The 18,524-nt window shown below is 41.8% G+C and overlaps 3 protein-coding genes across 3 annotated transcripts in view; 2 read left to right on the top strand and 1 right to left on the bottom strand.

Annotated features, from left to right (window-relative positions):
* Window positions 1-22: 22 nt before the first annotated feature.
* On the bottom strand, window positions 23-3,274 carry CSUI_003611 (general transcription factor iih polypeptide 2 gtf2h2; the record flags this gene model as incomplete). The annotated part of the gene is made up of 4 exons (XM_068063807.1): window positions 2,602-3,274; window positions 2,044-2,162; window positions 1,486-1,716; window positions 23-59 (listed from the first exon to the last, which is right to left on the bottom strand). Coding segments are annotated over exons 1-4 (423 nt in total), but the record flags the coding sequence as incomplete, so codon positions are not given.
* A 180-nt stretch (window positions 3,275-3,454) lies between these two features.
* Window positions 3,455-8,406, top strand: CSUI_003612 (family domain containing protein). Its single transcript, XM_068063808.1, has one exon. It carries the CDS (start codon window positions 4,403-4,405, stop codon window positions 7,793-7,795), a length of 3,393 nt encoding a protein of 1,130 aa, XP_067924216.1. The 5' UTR covers window positions 3,455-4,402; the 3' UTR covers window positions 7,796-8,406.
* A 2,710-nt stretch (window positions 8,407-11,116) lies between these two features.
* The window catches only part of CSUI_003613 (tetratricopeptide repeat-containing protein), a 14,324-nt gene continuing 6,916 nt past the window's right edge, over window positions 11,117-18,524 (top strand). Inside the window, exons 1-6 of the mRNA XM_068063809.1 lie at window positions 11,117-12,302; window positions 13,506-13,563; window positions 14,741-14,890; window positions 15,900-16,562; window positions 17,060-17,161; window positions 18,047-18,181. Of these exons, the coding sequence (XP_067924217.1) occupies window positions 11,899-12,302; window positions 13,506-13,563; window positions 14,741-14,890; window positions 15,900-16,562; window positions 17,060-17,161; window positions 18,047-18,181 (1,512 nt within the window). The 5' untranslated portion in view covers window positions 11,117-11,898. The remainder of the gene's footprint in view (window positions 12,303-13,505; window positions 13,564-14,740; window positions 14,891-15,899; window positions 16,563-17,059; window positions 17,162-18,046; window positions 18,182-18,524) is intronic.

Here is an 18,524-nt window from a genome sequence, read left to right on the forward strand (position 1 = left end):
CAGTCCCTTCCTTTCTTTCTCTCATAGCTTCAGACATATCTATCATAAGCACTAGACTCCTAAAGAAGTACAGCCATCACAGCAACAAGAAGAAAATGAAGAAGAAGATGAAGAAGAAGAGAAACATGACGACTATGACATTTGGAGAAAAGAAAAAGAAGAAGACTACTACTACTACTATTGACGAGAGAGGAGTCATAAGAGAAAGAAGAATAGGAAAAGTCATCCAAGTAATAGTAGTAGTAGTGGTGCGACTAAGATTACTACTGAGCCTATGACGAAGGAGACTTCTTGTACACTGCTATGATGGCGACTACTATTCTTATTCTTATTTTGACTGGAACTCTTCCTATTCTTGTCAGTATGATAAGGAAGAGCAGAAGCAGAAGTATGAGTAGTACGAGTAGTAGTAGTAGAATGAGTAATAGCTGCTGTAGCAGTTGCATGCATGATGCATGCATGAGACGTCACAGAGAGAAGCAAGGGTGTAAAGAGGCATCTTGAGTGGCTTGCCAACTCTCCTATCAAAAAGATAACTAGACTCAATTCCCGCCACCTCCCACTACTACTACTACTAGCCCTAGTATGACTCCTAGTAGTCCTACAAGTCATAGTCAGAGTAATGGTGGTAAGACTTCCAAGTCCCAGCCGAATGACTACTACGACTACTACTACGACTACTAGAGCCACTACTGCTACTACTACTACTACTCCAACTACCTGTGTTGAAGTGACTCCTCCTCCTGCCCCTGCTATTATGACGCTAATGATACAGATGAAGATGAGGAGAAAGAGGAACATGACGGAAATTGCCCTCTTTCCTAGGAAAAACGACCTAGTCCGCACCACCCGCAGCCTAAGAAGTCGCAGGAGCAGCAGCAGTACTAGTAGTAGTAGTGGGAGTCCTAGTTCTATTGCTATCATTATCATTATCAGTGGGCGAAGGACTGCCTTCCGTGCCTCCTCCTTCTCTTGGCAGTTCAATCACTACTCATGAAGACCTACACTAGCCGTCCACCTGTATCCATCTATAGATCTACCCATGTAGAGACATATAGAGAAGACATGTAAGGTGTAGATCTATGTGTATGTAAGAATGAATCCCCTTTCTCATTTAGGTTCGTTAACAGACAGATCCACGTCTTTCCACATAGAGTGAGAAAGACATAAAGAGAGACGACTCTCCCATCATAACCTAGGGATATATCAGCTCTCTCTCTATCTCTCTCTCTCTCTATATATATATATATATAGTGACGTAGATATATAGACCCGATCATTGTAGAGAGATGAAGAAGAGAGATGCTTGATACTCTCTCTACATATATATATCCATAGCGACCTAGTTAGATAGACCCGACCACTGTGGAGTAATAGAGGAGAGAGATGCCTGATATATATATATAGATATAGCGCGGTAGGTAGATAGACCGGATGACGGAAATAGAGAAGAGAGGCACCTTTCTGTTTCGTAAGTATCGTTACCTGATAATACCTTTCTTAACACGAGATTCGTCGTGAGCCTGGCGTGAATGGTGGGGCTGACGAGAGTAAGGCGGCCCCTGAGAAAGCGAAGAAATCTTATCCTTTGCAAAGTGAGGACTTCCTCGAAGGGCTGTCTCTTCTGCACTAGTCGAAGAAGAAGAAGTTCCTCCTTGACCTGATTGAAGCAGAAGAAATCCACCCTCGGCGCTCTCTACCAGCTGGTCCCACGACCTACAGACACACGGACATAGGAAAGCATAGAGAGACCCAAGACGGACAGATTAGAGATAGATAGATAGATACAAGAAGATACATAGACAGATAGAGACACTGCCAGTGATTGACAGATAGATAGATAGATAGATAGACTAAAGATGGATAGACAGATTAAAGATAGATAGACTCAAGAGGGTAGAGAGATGATAAGAGATACATTGGTCAAAGGTGGATAGATAGATTGAAGATAGATAGATGAATAGATTCAAGTAGAGAGATAGATAGAGACATAAGTCAGAGATAGAGAAACAGATAACGTAAAGATAGCTGGATAGGGGTTACCGTTCTACTTCACATTCCCAGGCATATTGTCCGTAGATATCTTCTTCTGCCTGTACATCTGTATCTCCACGTCCGTCTTCAATCGACTGTAAAATTTCTTCCACGGAAGGATAGAAAGCCTGGGTGATAGAGACAAAGAGAGAAGAGAAAGAAGAAGAAGAAAGACAAGGACTATTGCGAAAAAGAGAAAAAAGGACCTCCCTAGCAAGAAAGAAGACGAGAAAGGGAAAGAGAGAAACAAGAAAGATGATCATTCAACGTGTTACCTGATAATCCGCGCCGTCTTTAGTTTCCTGTGTATGGTATAGATGTACCCACCAGGTGTATATACACCCCAGGACAGGGTGTACATACACCTGGTCAAAAGCCGGAAGAACAGAAATGTTGTATGTAAAGTTATGTAGAGATATGGACCAAATCGTGTGTGGAGGTGCAAGTACACCTAAGATAGAACAACAAGAAGAATCTTGCATGCTACAGTTGAGCCAAACAAGTAAAGATAGAGTGAAAATTAAAGAGAAAGAAGAAGAAGAAGAGAAACAAGAAATAGCAGCTTACCGCATCTCTGCCTCCCGACCCTGTTCTGTCCTCCATCTCTCTTGACTCGAACTTGGGAATGTCTGAAATAGGCGCAGGAACTAGAAGAAGAAGAAGGGAAAGGAAGATGCTTTGCAAGCCCAACTCTTCAGGGATGAGAGTGTGTATCCTTCCTCTTTCTTCGTCTCTCGATTCCTTCCTTCTTTCATTCCTGTCCCCACCTCGAAGAGCATATTCAGAAGAGAAGCCTCATCATAATGAAGAAGGAAGAAGGGGAAAGAGAAAGGAGGAAAGGCAGACAAGAAAGAAACGACTTGGTAAGAAAAAGAAGAGGAGGAGGAAGAAGAAGAGAAGAAGTGACTGAGTGCTCAAGAGGAAAGAGAGACTGTTTTCTTCGAGGGAGTGGATGGAAGGAAGACCAAAGAAAAGCCACGAGACAGAGAGGAGGAGCGGAATAAAAGGAAAAATGAGAAGCAGGCCATTGGTGGTACTTCAGAGAGAAGAAGAAGAAGAAAGAGGAGAAGAAATCTCAAATCTCCCTCTTGTCGATGAATCGATTGTCCTCGTGGTGTAGCTCCCTCTCTCTTGCCTCTCCAATTTATGAGAGGTAGGGCACATGCAAAGAAAAGAAGAGAACTTCTTAGGTGAAGAAAAAGCACCGGCGAGGAGAAGAAGGAAAAGAAAGAAAAGAGAGAAATCCTGTGAGACTTGTTGAAAAAGAAGTCGAACAGCTCGAGTCGCGGGTTTCTCAATTACCTCCTTCCTGCCATGCATGTCTTCTCGGATTTTTTTGTCGCATGCATGCAGTCAAAAGAAAAGAAACGGCAAGAGTAGTAGAAGTAGAAAAGAACAAGAAGAAGAAAGATCGACAAGAGAAAGGAGAAGGAAGGAAAGAATGGATGAAGAGGAACGATAGAGAAGTCTTAAGAAGAGGCTGAGGCGCCTGGTGACTCTGATAGAGAGAGAAAGATTCGTTCGTTCGTTTTTCTTCGTAGTGAAAGGCCAAATCTACCTCTCTGTCTTTCGGACTTCTCTATCCTCCTCTTCTTTCTCTCTCAGTCTGTATTCTCCTTCTCGCTATCCTCCTCTGTCCTTCTCTCTTTTTTGTCTCTTCATTCTTTTCTTCTTTTCTCTCCTCCACCTTCCTCTCGAGAGACAGCGACAAGACACACCGGCGGGAGGCCTTGCAGAAGACAGACAGGCAGATGTCTGCTGTATGTACAGATCCAAATGTTTTCTTCTCCCCTTGATTTGGTTAAGGGAATAGAGAAAGAATTAGCTAGGAGAGCTCTTTCAGCGCAAAGTGAAGAAGAGAGAGAGAGAGAGAGAAAGAGGAGGGCAAGGAGAAAAGCTCAGGGAGGTGAACCGAACAGCATCTAAAACGATTTCTCTTCCTTTCTTCCTCCTTCCTGTTTATTTATCCCACTATCTTCTTGTCCTTTACTTCTGAATCAGGATAGATAGGTAGATAGATAGTCATCATTTAAAGAAAATGTATATGTGGATATACCACTAAACAAGGAAGAACGAAAGAAAAAGAAAAGAAAGGGAAGAATAAGAAGAAGGAAGTGCTATCATGTTCGTGTCTATCTTTCCTTGTTTAACTTTTTCGTTTTCTCTTTTCTTCTTTGTTTGCTTTCTAAAGAAGAGATTCTCTTTCACTTCTTTTTCTTCTTGAACGGCGTCTGCTCTCTTTCTTTTTTCCCCACTCTTTCTTTCTTTCTTTTCAGAGAAAGAGGGATCTTCTAAATCCCTTTCTTTGGAGAAAAGAATGGACTTCCTTCTTGTTTAGTCACATACTCAGCGACGAACTTTTACGGAGATGATTTCTCTCTCTCCTCTGTTAAAGGAAGTTCTTTCTTCTTCTGAAAGAATCTTTCTCTCTCTCTTCTTTTCTCTCCGACCTTCTCCAGTCATTCCCGAATCGACCTCGTCTTTATCGTCTTCTTCTCTTTCCTCTTCTTCTTTCTTCTCTTCTTCTTCGCTGCGAGTTATTTCTTCGCTTAATCGTAGAAGATTCTCTCCAGTTTTGTCCTTCTCTTCGCTTGACGTTCCTCACGCTTCTTTTCAGCGATCTTTCGCGTCTCTTTCTCTTCAGGAGCGAGCAGAAAGGAGATCTTTCTCTTCTTCTTCTAGAAATGCTTCTTCTGTCTGCTTCTCAGAGCAAAGAAAAGAAGTCAAAGAAGAAGAAGAAAGAGAAAGAGAAAGAAAGATCTTGGGTGGGACGAAAGAGGTGAAGGGAGATGATAAGGATGAGACGAGAGAGAGAGAGAGAAAGAAAGAGGGGGAGAAGAAGAAAGAAGAAAAAAATGAACAGAGATGTTTAAGAGAGGAGGAGAAGAAAGAGAAGAAGAGTAAGACTTCTTCTTTTTCTTCTTCTTTTCTTCGCACTCTTTTTAGAGACATTTCCTCTCTTCATGCATTTCTCTTTCCCCCTAATGTCTTTCCTTCTTTAGTAGGTTCGCCTCTCTCCTCTCCTCCATCTTCTTCTTCTTCTCTTTCCTCTTCTTTCAATACCTTGTATATCATTCACACGTTTCATCTTCTCCCGTACGAATTTCTTCTGCTTGAAGAATCTCTCTATCGTCTTCTTAACCACTCCCAGCATCCGAATACACTCGACGATCATGAGAATGATCTTGACTCTTCATTCTCCCCTTCTTCTTCTTCCTCTTCTTTGTCTATTTCTCCAATGAAGAAGAAAAAGAAGAAGAAAACTCCCCCCACCATTGCATGCATCTTTCTCCATCATCCTCCTTATCTATCTCGCTCTCTCTCATCTTCTGCTCATTCCTCTCTCTCTCCTTCTCTCTCATCTTCTGCTCTTTCTTCTCTCTCTTCTTCTTCTTCGCCTCTTTCAGAGCCTTCAACAGAAGAAGTTCATTCCAAGAGGGAGAAGAAGACAAAGAAAGGAAGGACCAAAAGTATTATCTTTGGTTTGAGCGGCCGTCCGGAGGCTTTTGTGGAATCGACGAAATCGATTCTCGACAATCAGCTAGCTGTCTTTATCAAGCGATTCTCAGGCGGAGGGACTGTCCTTCTAGATGAACACCGTGGGTGTCTGTGTTCTTCTCTTCTTCTTCCTCATTCTCTTACGAAGTGCAGGCCTTATCCAACAGATTTCATGGAGTTCTCTACGCTGTTTTATCGAGGAAAGATGAAAGGCAGAAGAGAGAAAGATGAACAAGAAGAAGAAGAGAGAGTAAAGCTCGGTCGCCTTAAAGAAACAGAAGAAGAAGGCTGGAAGAGAAGAAAAGAGGAGGAGGAAGAAGAAGAAGGTCACTTCTTCTTCTCCTCTTTTACACCTTTCTCCAAATCATTCACTCTAAAAGAGAACGACTTTGTTATATCTTCTCCTTCTTCTTCTTCTACCTCTTCCTCTCTCTCATCAAAAGAAAAAGAAGAGAAAGAGAAAGATCAATCATTCACACCTTCTCCGTCCTCTTCGTCTTCTTCTTCTTTCTCTTCTTCTACTTCTTCATCTGGCGTCGAGTATTTCAAGATAGCTGGCAACGCCCAGGCTCTATCTCGGCTGTATAGCTTGCAGCATACGTCTTTTATCTGGAGCGAAGATCTTCTTTCTCTCATTTCTTCCTATTTAAGAATTCCCGAGAAACAGCCGGAGTATCGTCGATATCGGTCTCATCAATCTTTTCTTAAGAGCGTCAAAGCAGCTCTGAAAGAAGAAATTCTTCTTCCCCCTTTCTCTCTAACCTCATCTAATCCTTCTGGTGTATGTACACCTCAAATAGAGCTTTCAAGTCGACCCTTCGTCAATGATGTTCATAGGAACAAGAGCAAGAGGTGTCATCCTGAAGAGTATGAAGATCTTTCTCGCCATGAACAGTCTTCTCTTGCTTCTTCTACCCCCATGCCTTCCTTTCGCTCTCAGAGATCTCCGCATGCAGAAATGACCCGAGGAGAAAGAGAGAGTAGCGGCCATGTTAAGAAAGAGAAAGAGGAGCATCGGCAACAAGGAGAAAAAGAAGAAGAAGAGAAGGAAAGTCGTCTTCAGTTAGTGAGAGAACAGACAAACAGAGAAGAAGAGACAGAAGAAGAAAAGAAGAAGAAAAGGAGAAAGTTAGAAGTATGGGGTATTTCAGAAAAGCGAGTACTGAATTTGAAAGAGCCTAGGGATGTCTTTTTGGGAATAAGTCTTTTAGCTGAAGATTACGTCAAGCATATCAATGAAAGAAAAGAAAAAGAAGACGAGAAAGAGGAAAAATCTGCGTTGTCACCTCAAAGAGAAGACAGAAGAGAAGAGATTCCTATTGAGAGAATGGGGAAGAAAAATGAAGAAGTTAAAATGCCTACAGAAATCTCTCCTTTTTCTTCTTCTTTGTCTTTGATAGATGAAGGTGCGTCTAAGCCTTATAGCGTGTATAAGGAGAGGAGCGCGAAGAGTCAAGAAGAGGCGGGGAGAAGTACCATAGATCCTATCTTCACGCAGGAGCCGAAAGACGACAAGAAAGAAGACCAAGAGAAACAGAATAGAACTCTTCCTGATGATATCAAAAGAAATGAAAGAGAAGAAGAAGAAGAAGAGGAAGAGGAGGAGGAGGAAGAAGAAGAAAAGAGTTGGAGGTGTGTTCACTGTGTTCTATCACCGGATGATAGCTTTCCTGTAGACTTCATACAGGCGTGGTCTCGGGTGTATAGACACCCTGGTCTTGTCTCAAAAGAAGAAGAGAGAGAGCAAATGTTTAAGAAGCAGACTGAAGAAAAATTCCATGAAGGAAAAGACTGCAATTTCTTTTCTCTCGACGATTTCGTCTCTTCTCTTGAAGCTCTCTCAAAGACTCCAGAGAAAGCAGAGAGTGTAGATACACCATACAATGAAGTTATTTCTTTCTATGGCAGTGAAGAGTCTAAACAGTCTTCTAGTCTATTTCTTGAAAGAGAAGACGATAAAAACGACAAAGAAGAAAAAGAAGAAGAGAAGAAGAAGAGCAGCCCGTCAACTACACCCTCATCTTCTTCTTCATCGATCCACACTTCTTCTTTCTCTTCTTCTTCCTCTTCTTCTTCTTTCTCTTCAGAGCCTCGTTTGCATGTGATACGAGCTAAGGTGGCTCGCGAGACTATCAGAGAACTTACACACGGGAAGATGAAACACTTCCGTACAACTCGATTTATGAATGAAAGTGGCAGGCCTTTAGCTGACGAGGTGTATAGACACCTCCTTCAAGCTAATAATCTTGTTCATCTTTCGTGAGAAAATCCAGGAGAGAAGAGGGAAGAAGAAAGGAGCGAATGAGAGAGAAAGGTGTCTCGATAGTAGTTCTTCTCTCTTCTTCTCAATCTCTGTTTCTCTGATGGGAGAAAGAGATGGATGTGAATGAGGTCTCGGATGGAGAGAGAAAAAGAGACATACAGGCGACCTCTGAGATAGATAGCTAGGTAGATCAAAGATAAATAGACCTAGGGATCGATAGAGAAGTCGATATGTATATAGATGTTCTGGTAAGGTAATCAGATTCTTTGTCTCTTCGGTTTAACGTACAGGGGTCTCCACGATAAGGTGTACATACACCTGAAAGTGTCTAGAATGAAAGGCTCCCTATGCGGTGTCTGTGAAGAAGAACCTTCTATTTATGAAGGAATGAAGCTTAAGAAGTCCACGTGACTTCTATTTCTCTTCTTTTCATCTCTCCATCTTGTCCTTTGTGACTTTTTCTTCTTCTTCATCATATCTCTGTGCGAGACGGTGCTGAGCTCTCCGATCAAGAATCTTATCGTGCTTATCTCTGTCGTCGTTTTCTTTCTTTCTTTTCAAACAACTTTGGAGCATGCCTTCCTATGCGAGATTTCAATCAAAGTTCTTGCTAGATGATACTGGTCGTAATAGTGAGAAGAGAAGAGGAGACTCTCTGAGTAATCTCTTTCTTTCTTTCTTTTCTCTTTCTTTCTTTCTCTCGATCTTTCAAATCGATTGTGCCTCTGGAAGCAAACGATCTGCTAAAAGAAGCGATTCTTTTCTGCCCCGCCTTTTTCCTTCTTTCTCCGGGGTGTCTGTGCATAGGGGGGCCGGCTAAAGAAGAGAGACAAAGAAATTTCCAAAGAAGAGCCAGTTGAGAAAGAAAGAAAGAAAGAAAGAGAGAAAGACTGTTCTTGTTGACGTGATGGTGTCTATACAGCGAAACATACAGCAGAAACAAGGCTAGTTCTCCTCATAGATATCATGCTAACGAGAGAAAACGCCCGAACATAGAGAGAGATAGATAGAGATATAGATACGTATAGATGTCTACCTTCTACATATACACACCCACATATACAATACTTATTTATGCCGATACATGTAGAGATGCCTATATATGCATCTAGGTATATGTACGTGTGTATGTACATATACATGTATATGTATGAGGGTGTCTCCGTTCTTACTATCTACCTGATCAACGGCGTGGAGAAGATGATCCATGCTGGTAGTAAATGAAGTAGAAAGAGAAAGACAGACAGAGAGAGAGAGAAAGATAGATAGAAGAAAGAGATGAATCTCCCTCTCTTTGTCACAGTCTTTATCGTTGTGGAACAGAGATCGAGGATTTCTTTCTCATATCGTGGAATGTCTACAGAGAGAAGTACCGAGATACTTGTATGAGACGTCTTCTACCGACGCCTTCATGAATAGGATTACAGAAAGAAATGAGAATGAGCTAGATCAAGCCAAGGGGAGCCTGGAGAAATGAAGAGAAAAGAAGAAGAAGAAGAAAAGGTAGAAAGATTTCTTGTTAAACACTCAGGATTCTCGCTTGTTTTCTTCTCTTCTTTTTCTTCTCCATAATGAAGAAGTTGCCAAGATAAATGAAGCGAAAAGAAAGAGAGAAAGAAGGAAAGTTAAGAGAGAGAGAAAGAGAGAGAATGGTACAAAGAGGAAGAAAGATGAGAAGAAAAGATCGGCTCTCATTGAAGCAAAGAAAAGAATCTAATCTGCTCCACAATCGAGCTAATAGGAAGAGAGAGTGAGAGATCATAGACAGACAGGGAGCTCAAGGATGGACAGATGGACTAGATGAATAGAGAGATAAGGTAGATAGATAGATGGATAAAGCATAGATAGATAGATAGGTAAAATAACATATAAATGGATGAAGGATACATAGGTAGATATATACATAGATAAACTGTATATATATATATATAGTTAAATATATGTTGAGGATGGACAGAGAGCTACCTAGACAAAGGATAGATAGATAGGTGAAGGAGAGTGGATAGATAGGTACATAGAAAATCACTAGATGAATACAAATCTAGGTAGACTGTATATATATATATATATGTATATATATGTATATATATATATGTATGCCGAGGATGGAGAGATAGCTAGGCAGATTAAAGTTAGATAGCTTAAGGCTAGCTAGGTAGGTGAATCGAAAATGGATAGATAATGCTTTTACCTCATAGAGACTTCTCTTAAGGCTGTGTACGCTCATGGATATGTAGATACACCTGAGAGGCTCGTGCCACGCTGATGCTCTTCTTGATGGGACAGGCAAGAAGTCAACCCCTTCTATATCTTCGTGGGGATGGACATTTCTTCATGATACTTTTCATTCATTGAAGAAGAAGAGACTGAATGAAGAGATCTAAATGAGATATTTCCATCTGCCTGGGATCGTAAGCAAAGAAGGGAAAGAGAAGTGAGAAAGAGTAGAGTAGAGATCTAGGTTTCTATTCCATACAAGTGTAGTTGGGAACTTAGGCGGCTCAGTTGCCTGGTTTGATGCTATTCTCCTCATGGACTTGAATAAGGACGTTAAAATCTTTTCTATCTCTCTTCACTTCCGTTTCTTTCTTCCATAGATGGAGTGTCTCTCCTGCAGCGTTCCTTCTTCAGACGTTTGACGCGACAGGAGAAGAAAAGAGGATGATACTACAGAGAGACAGATAGAGGGAGAATAGAGAGAAGGCCCTTCTTGGACTTGGGTGACCCTTGAAGATATAGATGAGTCGTTTCTTCTCTTTCAATCCTTCGTTCATTCATTTATCCACCCTGTCTCTTTCTCATCTCCCAGGGAGATAATCTGTAGAGAAAAGAGAAAGTTCCTTTCTACTCTTCGTTCTTTGCTGGAGGCGTGGGATGCTCGCTTTTTCTATGAATTGTTCCTTTGGTGGAAAGATAAGATAAGGAGGGGAAGGCTTCTAAGAAAGTGTAGATGTTTAACAAGGAAAGGTAACTAGACCCCTGTCTTCATAGTATTGTTCTCCCTGGGCTACTGTGTCTGTCCTAGGGGAGAGAAAGAGAAAGAAAAAGGATGATTAATGAAGGATAGTCCAGCTAGGATGGTGATAAAGATGAACAACTTTCCACAGATTCTATTTCCAAAAATTCTCTACTGCTAGAGAAGTGAGGTGTACATACACCTGAACTGGGTACTGTTCATTCCCCCCCTCCAGTGTAGGGGCGGGCTGTGCTGTACATACACCTGAATCGAGCAACAGGAGGAGTGTGCCGCGCGATTCGATTCGAGAATATTGTTGGTCGTCGTCTTCGTCTTGTATCATTCTTCGTATATTAGGGTGTGAGAAAAGATTGTGGATCGTCTCCTTTGCAAGGCCGAAAGAAAGAAAGAAAAACATGACGATAGAAGAAGAAAGAAGAGGAGAAAGAAGAGAAAGGAAGCAAAAGGAGAATTGAAAACGATCGATTGTCTTTTCCATCCCTTCTCTCTTCACGATTTCTTCAAACAATCGACATACAATCCGCCTCATCCGTAGTTTTCCCATTATCCCGCTTTCTTTTCTTTCTCCTCTTTCTTCTTGAAGTTCTCTTCTTTCTCTCTCTCTCTCTTCTCTTGCTTCTCTTCTCCTGTCCCTGTGTGAGAGTCTCTTTCCTTTTCTCTCTGTCTCCTTTTCCAAAGTGTCCCCTTTTCTTCTTATCTCTTTCGTGGTCGTTCCCTCCCTCTTCGTCACCAATCGCTTCAGATCTCTCCTCTTTCTTATCCTGTCTACTTAACTTCTTCTTTTTCCAACGTGTGTCTTCACTGGCCGTTCATCTCTTTTCATCTTCTTCTCTCTCAGTCTCTTCTCTGTCTCGACTGGCCTGTCACACACACACACGCACATACAGACAGACACGACTTGGGGCGCATGCACTAGAAAAAAAACCCGTTGATTTGCCTATCCTCTACAAAGACTACTCCCTCCATCCTTTTCTTTCTTCTGATCTTCCTCTCTGCTTTTCTTCAAGTTGTTAGCCTTCTTCCCGTCTCTTTCTTTCTCTTTCTTCCATCTCTCCTCTCTGTCCTCCTCTCAACAGGGAATTCCAGCATCCTTCTTCTTCACACACCCCGCCCATCAAAGAGAAAAATGGCTGAGAATCAGAGAGACGAGACAGCAACAGCTGCAGCATCGACATCTCTCGATGTTCAGATGGAGGGTGAGGAACCTCATCCTGTCTCATCTTCTCCATCCTCTCAGGAGAAAGGAGAAGCTTCTTTACCTATGAACGGAGGCATGCCCCAAGGGTTAACGACTGAAGAGATCTCTAATATGATTAAAGGCCTAAAGAAAGAACAAGACAAAATGACTTCCCGAGAAACCCAAGAAGGTACAAGAAAGAACTCGTCATGCTGTGTAGGTATCGACTTAGGAGCACAGAATACAGTCATCGCGAGCTCCATCTTCTCTTCTCCCTTTAGTGTCTCCGTCGACGTCAATGCGCTCGCCAATCGAAGTACCCCCAGTACAGAAGCTTTCGATGGAAAACTGAGGTAAGTCTCTACACGAGATAGCAGGTAGCTAGCTACTTGCCGTGCATCGGGGGTGGCTCTTTTCTTCTTCCCTTCCTATCTCCTTCTGTGAAGAATGACAGACGGCCTCCCTTCTTCCTGGACCTCCTCATTACATGCAAGAAGCCATCTGTAAAGTCGCAAAGGAGATAAGCGAAGCGCATAGAAAGAGATATAGACATAGATCTAGACAGATACAGAGATGTACATATAGAGAGAGAGAGACAGAAAGAGAGGAAGAGATAGATATGTATATATACATATATATATGTAAAGATATATGTATGTAGGTATTGCGTTCTGTTGTGTGTGTACTGGAGAGAGAGTGAATGAGAAAACTTAGTAAGGTGGCAGTGATCTACCTCGTCTTTCTCTCTCTAACCTTGCCTTTCAAACCAAGGGAGGTAGAAGAGGGCAGAATGTGTAGAGGCAGGGAGACTGCTGTATACCTATGTCTGTATGATAGGAGAAGAAGAAAGAAAGAGAAATAGAGAAATGCGTAGAGGTGAAAACGAAAGGGTGTGTGTGTATGAACCCTTCTTGCAGAGCGTAGTGTATCTTCATCTAACAGGAATGGTCTTTCGCTCATGAGAGCTTCACCTCTCTCTCGCGGTCTCTCTCTCTCTATCTCTATCTCTCTCTCTCTATCTCTCTCTCTCTATCTCTCTCTCTCTGTCTCTCTCCCTCTCTATCTCTCTCTCTCTCTCTCTCTCTGCGTATATCTCTCTCTCTTTTTTGTCGGTTTCTCTCTATTGTTTACATTCTCAATGATAGCATCGGTTGCATCCATCATTCTGTTTCTTCTCCCATGTCTTGCGAGCTGCCTTTTCCTCTGTCCTTCTTTCTTTCCTTTCTCTTCTTTCTCGTCTTTCTCTTCTCTCTTGGATGCGCGCTGAGGTATCTAAGAGAGAATGCCCAGGAGATAGCTACTTGGCAAGACACACAAAAATACGAAGAGGCTCGAGGCACATCAAGTAGAAAAGATGATAAGACTAATACTAATAGAACATCTGAAAGACGGGGCGATAGATGGATAGATAGATACTCAGATAGATAGACAAGAAGACTTCCTCTTCTTCTTCTTGATTCTAGGGTATGGCTAGCCATCCATCTTCTTTTTTCTGCTGTTTCGTCGTATCCTTGTTCTTTCTCTTCCTCTTTCTTGGCGGTTTCGTCTATCGTTAGGCTGATAGGAGAAGAGGCAGAGTCACGCGCCTCCTCGAATCAGAAGAATACAATCTTTGTAAGATGTCCTTCTTTTCTTCTCTCTTTTCTTTTTCGTCTCTTGTTGCTCTTCTTCTTTTCCTTTCTTCTCTTCTCTTCACTCCCTCCTGTTCATCTTCCTCTTCTTCGTGCTCTCCGTTCTTCTCTTCACCTGTCGAAGACCAACTGACGGAGAGACAGAAGAGGGAGAAAAGAAAGAAGAAAGAAGTAGATGACCGATTGGATAGACCGATTTTTCTCTCTCTGCTTTCATTCTTTCTTACTCTTCTTCTTCTTATATCTCTCTATCTACATAAACATAGAGTCCTCATCTACATGTAACTCTATGCATGTACACACCACCATCATCCTATCGACGTCTAGATAGATAAATAGATAGACGGAATTAAATAGCTAGATCAAAAATAGATAGATTGATTGAAGACATGTATCTAAGATGCCTCTCCTCTCGCTTTCTCTCTCTATATATATAGGTGTGGATCTCTATACTTCTCGTATGATTGCATGCACTGTACGAAATATAAACACGCACTATTGTATAGTATGGATTGGGGTGTATATACACTGTGGGTTTTTTTTTCTCCTTCCCAGACATTTTGTTTTAGGAAGTTGAGTCTGTTTGCTTGACTGCATGCACGCATGAAACAACGGAAGAAAGTTGAAAGAAGAGAAAAGACTTCTCCACTTCATCGTGCCTCTTTCTGTGGTATCTCACGTATGTATAGACACCTAGCTAGATACCTGCCTTTTCAGCATACGACCCGTCATTCCTTTCTCTGTTACTTTTCTATCGTCTCTCCAACTCTCTGATCTAAGAGTCTTTCTCCGTTTCTTCTTGTTTGCCTACTGATCTAAAGCCATCTATCTCAGAGAGAGAGATATTTCTTCTCTCTCTCATCTGATCAAGTCGTTTGAACAGGAATAGAAACAACTGAGAGACAGAGAGACAGACAGAGAGGGAGAGACAGACAGAGAGGGAGAGACAGAGAGAATGAAGATGAAGAAGGATAGCTACATGGTCACGCGACTTACCGGTCTTTCTTGCTTATCTCTTTCTCTCTGCCTTCCTTTCTTTCGTTCTTTGTCTCATTCTTTCGTATCTCTTTCTTTCTTTCTCCTGTTGCTCTTCTTGTGTCATTTGGGCCGTTGTGCCTGTTTGATCTTTTCTTTCTGTCTTTCTCGCGTTTCCCCTGTAGCATCTTCCTATGTGGATAGGCGTGAAGAAGGAAGAAGATCTAGAGAAGCTGAAAAAGAGATTATCTTTCACAGCTTTCCCGCATGTTTCATTCAGTAGCGAGAGAGCAGAGCCTATCTTTGATCTTACCTTCAACGACGAATCCACCCAGGTGAGTCTCCTTCTCTCTTCCCTCTCCCTTTCTTCTCTCGCCTCCTTCCTTATTCTTCCTCCCTTTCGTCTCGCTTTCTCTCCCTCTCTCTTCTTTTCTTTTTCTTTCTTACTCGGCAATTGTCCTCGCTTGCTTCTTGGCTGTATGTACACTTCACTTCCCCCCTCACGACTCCTTCCTCCACGGCTTTAAGCTCTCTACGTACATGTACATATTCATTCACGCTTCTTCATACGTGACTTTGAGAAGTTCGTTTCTCGCGTTTCTCTTCTGACTCCTATGGCTGAATGGTGTCTATACACCTGGAGCCGTTAACAGAGAAGTTTCGTGTTCAAAAGGAAAAGTTTCGTCCATATAGGAAAGCCAGCAAGTAGGGGGAAGAAAGCTTCATATCTCATATACAGTCTACACTATCAGTCAGACGGATGGATTTCTATGTATTTATACATATATACCTTCGTATACTTAGGTGTCTACGAAAATGTATGTATATATACCTCCGTATGCTTACCTCTATGCATATTATATACATCTTCGTATACTTGCTAGATAGATTGATAGATAGATAGATAGATAGATTAAAGATGGATAGATAGATCAAAGATAGATAGGTAGATAGATAGATAAATCTTATGAAAGAGAGATCAGAAAGTGAAGGACTTTCCGATGAGTGAAGGAAGTTCGTTTTTCTTCACTAAGGTTTTGTCAATATGGAAATAAAGGAGTCTTCTTGTACGTCTCTCTTCTCTCCGTCTCTCTGTCTTTCTCTCTCTGTCTTTGTTTCTTGTTCAGTTACCTAGTTTCTTTCTGTCTACTTCTCATCCTTCATTTGTCTTGGCTATTCCTTTATCTTTCTCACTGCATCGCCTTTCCTTCACGCCTTCCTTCCTTCCTTTCTTTCTCTTCCTTCTATTTATCTATCTATCTTATCTCTTTCTTTCTTTCTATCTCTTTCATCTCATTCTTTCTATCTTGTCTCTTCTTTCTTTCTTTCTCTGTTTGGGCTTAGATCCCCCTGAGTGTAGTATTGAGCTATTACCTCCGCACCCTTGTCAGCTTCGCAGGCTCCTCACGAGGACATGCAGTGAAGAGTATAGGGAGCCTTGCTATAGGAGTCCCGTCTACTCTTCAAGATGAAGATATGTCTTTTCTTCAAGACATCTGCGCTCTATCTGACTTCCCTTTTGACGAAGAAAGCCTTCCTTCTAAAGAAGAAAAGCAGAACCAAGACGCTGAATGCAAACACACAGAAGAAGAAGAAGAGAGAGAGAAGTCTTTTGTCTCGCATCCAGTTCTACTTCTTACACGCGCCGATGCTCTCCTGAACTGCTGGGCTTGTCGACACTTACCGCAGGTCTACACCGATCTTAAGAATACAGGGATTGTATCTACACAGAAGAAGATGACGAGAGAAGAGGAGGAAGGGGATACCTCCAAGCATCAAGATGGAAATGCAGAGAAACAGGAAGAAGAAGAAGTGTATGTAGCGCTTGTCGATGTTGGATTTGCTGAGACGAGTGTTCAAGTCATTTCGCTCAAGAAAAATGACAAAAAGGCGGCGAATGAAGGAGAAAGAAAGGGAGAAAAAGACATGAAAGAGAAACTACTCCAAGATGACGTCTCAATGAAACGTCTTTCAATTGCTGTCGACCCCCACCTAGGAACTCTAGACGTAAGTCACCTCAAGACACGACCAACACTCTTCTCTCTTCTTCTCTCCCAAAGAGATCTCTCTGTGGCCATCCTGAAAAGACTTTCTCTCTTCTCTACAGAGATATCTAAGCAAACACAAGAGAAATGTGCTCCGGTCATAGATAGATAGATTAAAGATAGATAGTCTTGTGTCTAGAGTGACTTTTGGCGGGTAGTCTTCGTTCCCCTCAAAGAGGAACTGTTGCACAGTCATCTAGTGTGTCTGCATGTATATCTCTCTTGCTTTTCTTCTTGAATTTCATTTTCTTTTGAAGGAAACATTTTTATCTCTCGTTCTATGGTATTTTGTATCTCCTCTTCTATATAGATATCTGTACATTCTCTTCTTTCGCATCTTCATTCGCGTTTTCTTGCAGGAGCATCTCCGTCTCTCTTTCTTGTATAGAGGATTCTCCTTCTCTCTTATATGAGGTTTCTTTTCTTTTTCTTCTTCATTTTTCTCTCTGCTATTTCTAGGCGATCAATGCTTTATCTACGCATGTAGTGGACGTGATACGAACGAAACATAAAGAGGAGATTCAGCCTCACACGAGAAAGGCGCTTAGGCTCTTCACTGCTGTAAGGAGGCTCAACTCAAGATTGCATGCATGCATGCATGCGTACCTGGGGGGAGGAAAGCATGTACAAAGTCGTTCTGAAATCTGCGAGAAAGAGATTGAAGAAACTTCTCTCATCTACCATCCAAGAGAGCTGTATCGCTGGTGACGTCGATGTGATATAGCTGTGTATCTACACATGAATTGAGACAGAGAGACACACGTGTAAGAAGTCTCTTGGATGGTGTACATACTTCTAGATAGAGAACATATATGTATAGAGATAGAGAAGCTGCATGTTGAAATATTGCGAGATAAGTGAACGAGGTAGATTGTTATGAAGCGGCAACATGATCATTCGGGTGTATGTACACCTCGGAGTAGTAAAGACTCCGCAGCTTGTTAGCATGTGCTTCTTCACTTCTCTTGTTTTCTCTTGTCCAACGAAACGATATCTTCTGAAGAAGAATCATGAACGTCTTGTGCTTCTATCCTTTGCATATATGTACATGTGCTTTGTTCAGATATATGTCTATATATGTGTAGATGTGTATGTATGTTGTATCTGTATATGTATACATACAAGGATGAGTGTAGCCCCGTAGTTGTTTTGTGTCCATCTGTACAAGGTATGAGGTACGTACACTTTATCTAAGGTCTAGCTTGCATCTACAGAGATCACTAAAGAAGACGGAAGAAGAAAGATAGGATTTCTATCCTCTCTGTAATACATCTGTATACATGTAGGCGTTTCTTTTCTTTCTCTCTTTCTTGGAGAAGAAGAACACCCTCTCGGTTGACATGCGCGGACTAGAACCTAGAAGAAGAATTAAGAGTCGAGTTGTCTTCAACTTTCTCACGTCTTTTCTGGCCTCTCTTTCTTTGTTTCTGCTGTCTCTTTCATCAGTGCCAGAGAGCTGTTAAAGATCTTAGTGGTCTTCCTGATACAAATCTCTCCCTTGAAGGGTTTCTTCAAGATGAAGTAGATTTCTCTCTTCATCTCTCTCGTGATCAGTTCGAACAAGTCTGCTCTCCTCTTAAGGTAAAAGCAACAGGCATGTCTCTCTTCTTCTTCACGACTCCTTCTCTTCTTTAGGTCTCTTCTTCGCAGCTGTGTGGGTAGAGTTACATGCGGTCCGTAGAGGGGCTTCTTTCTCAAGGAGTCGCAGTACACGGATGTACATAGGTAGAGAAGTAGATGTATGTGGGTATGAATATGTTCGGGTGTAGTGTAGATGTATGGTTGCGTGAATGTGATACTCCGTATGTATGTATGTACACGTATGTATGTATGTACACGTATGTATGTATGTACACGTATGTATGTATGTACACGTATGTATGTATGTATGTACACGTATGTATGTATGTATGTACACGTATGT

Source organism: Cystoisospora suis (assembly GCF_002600585.1).
Source record: "Cystoisospora suis strain Wien I chromosome Unknown contig_1636, whole genome shotgun sequence".
In the NCBI taxonomy this organism is placed as follows: Eukaryota; Apicomplexa; class Conoidasida; order Eucoccidiorida; family Sarcocystidae; genus Cystoisospora; species Cystoisospora suis.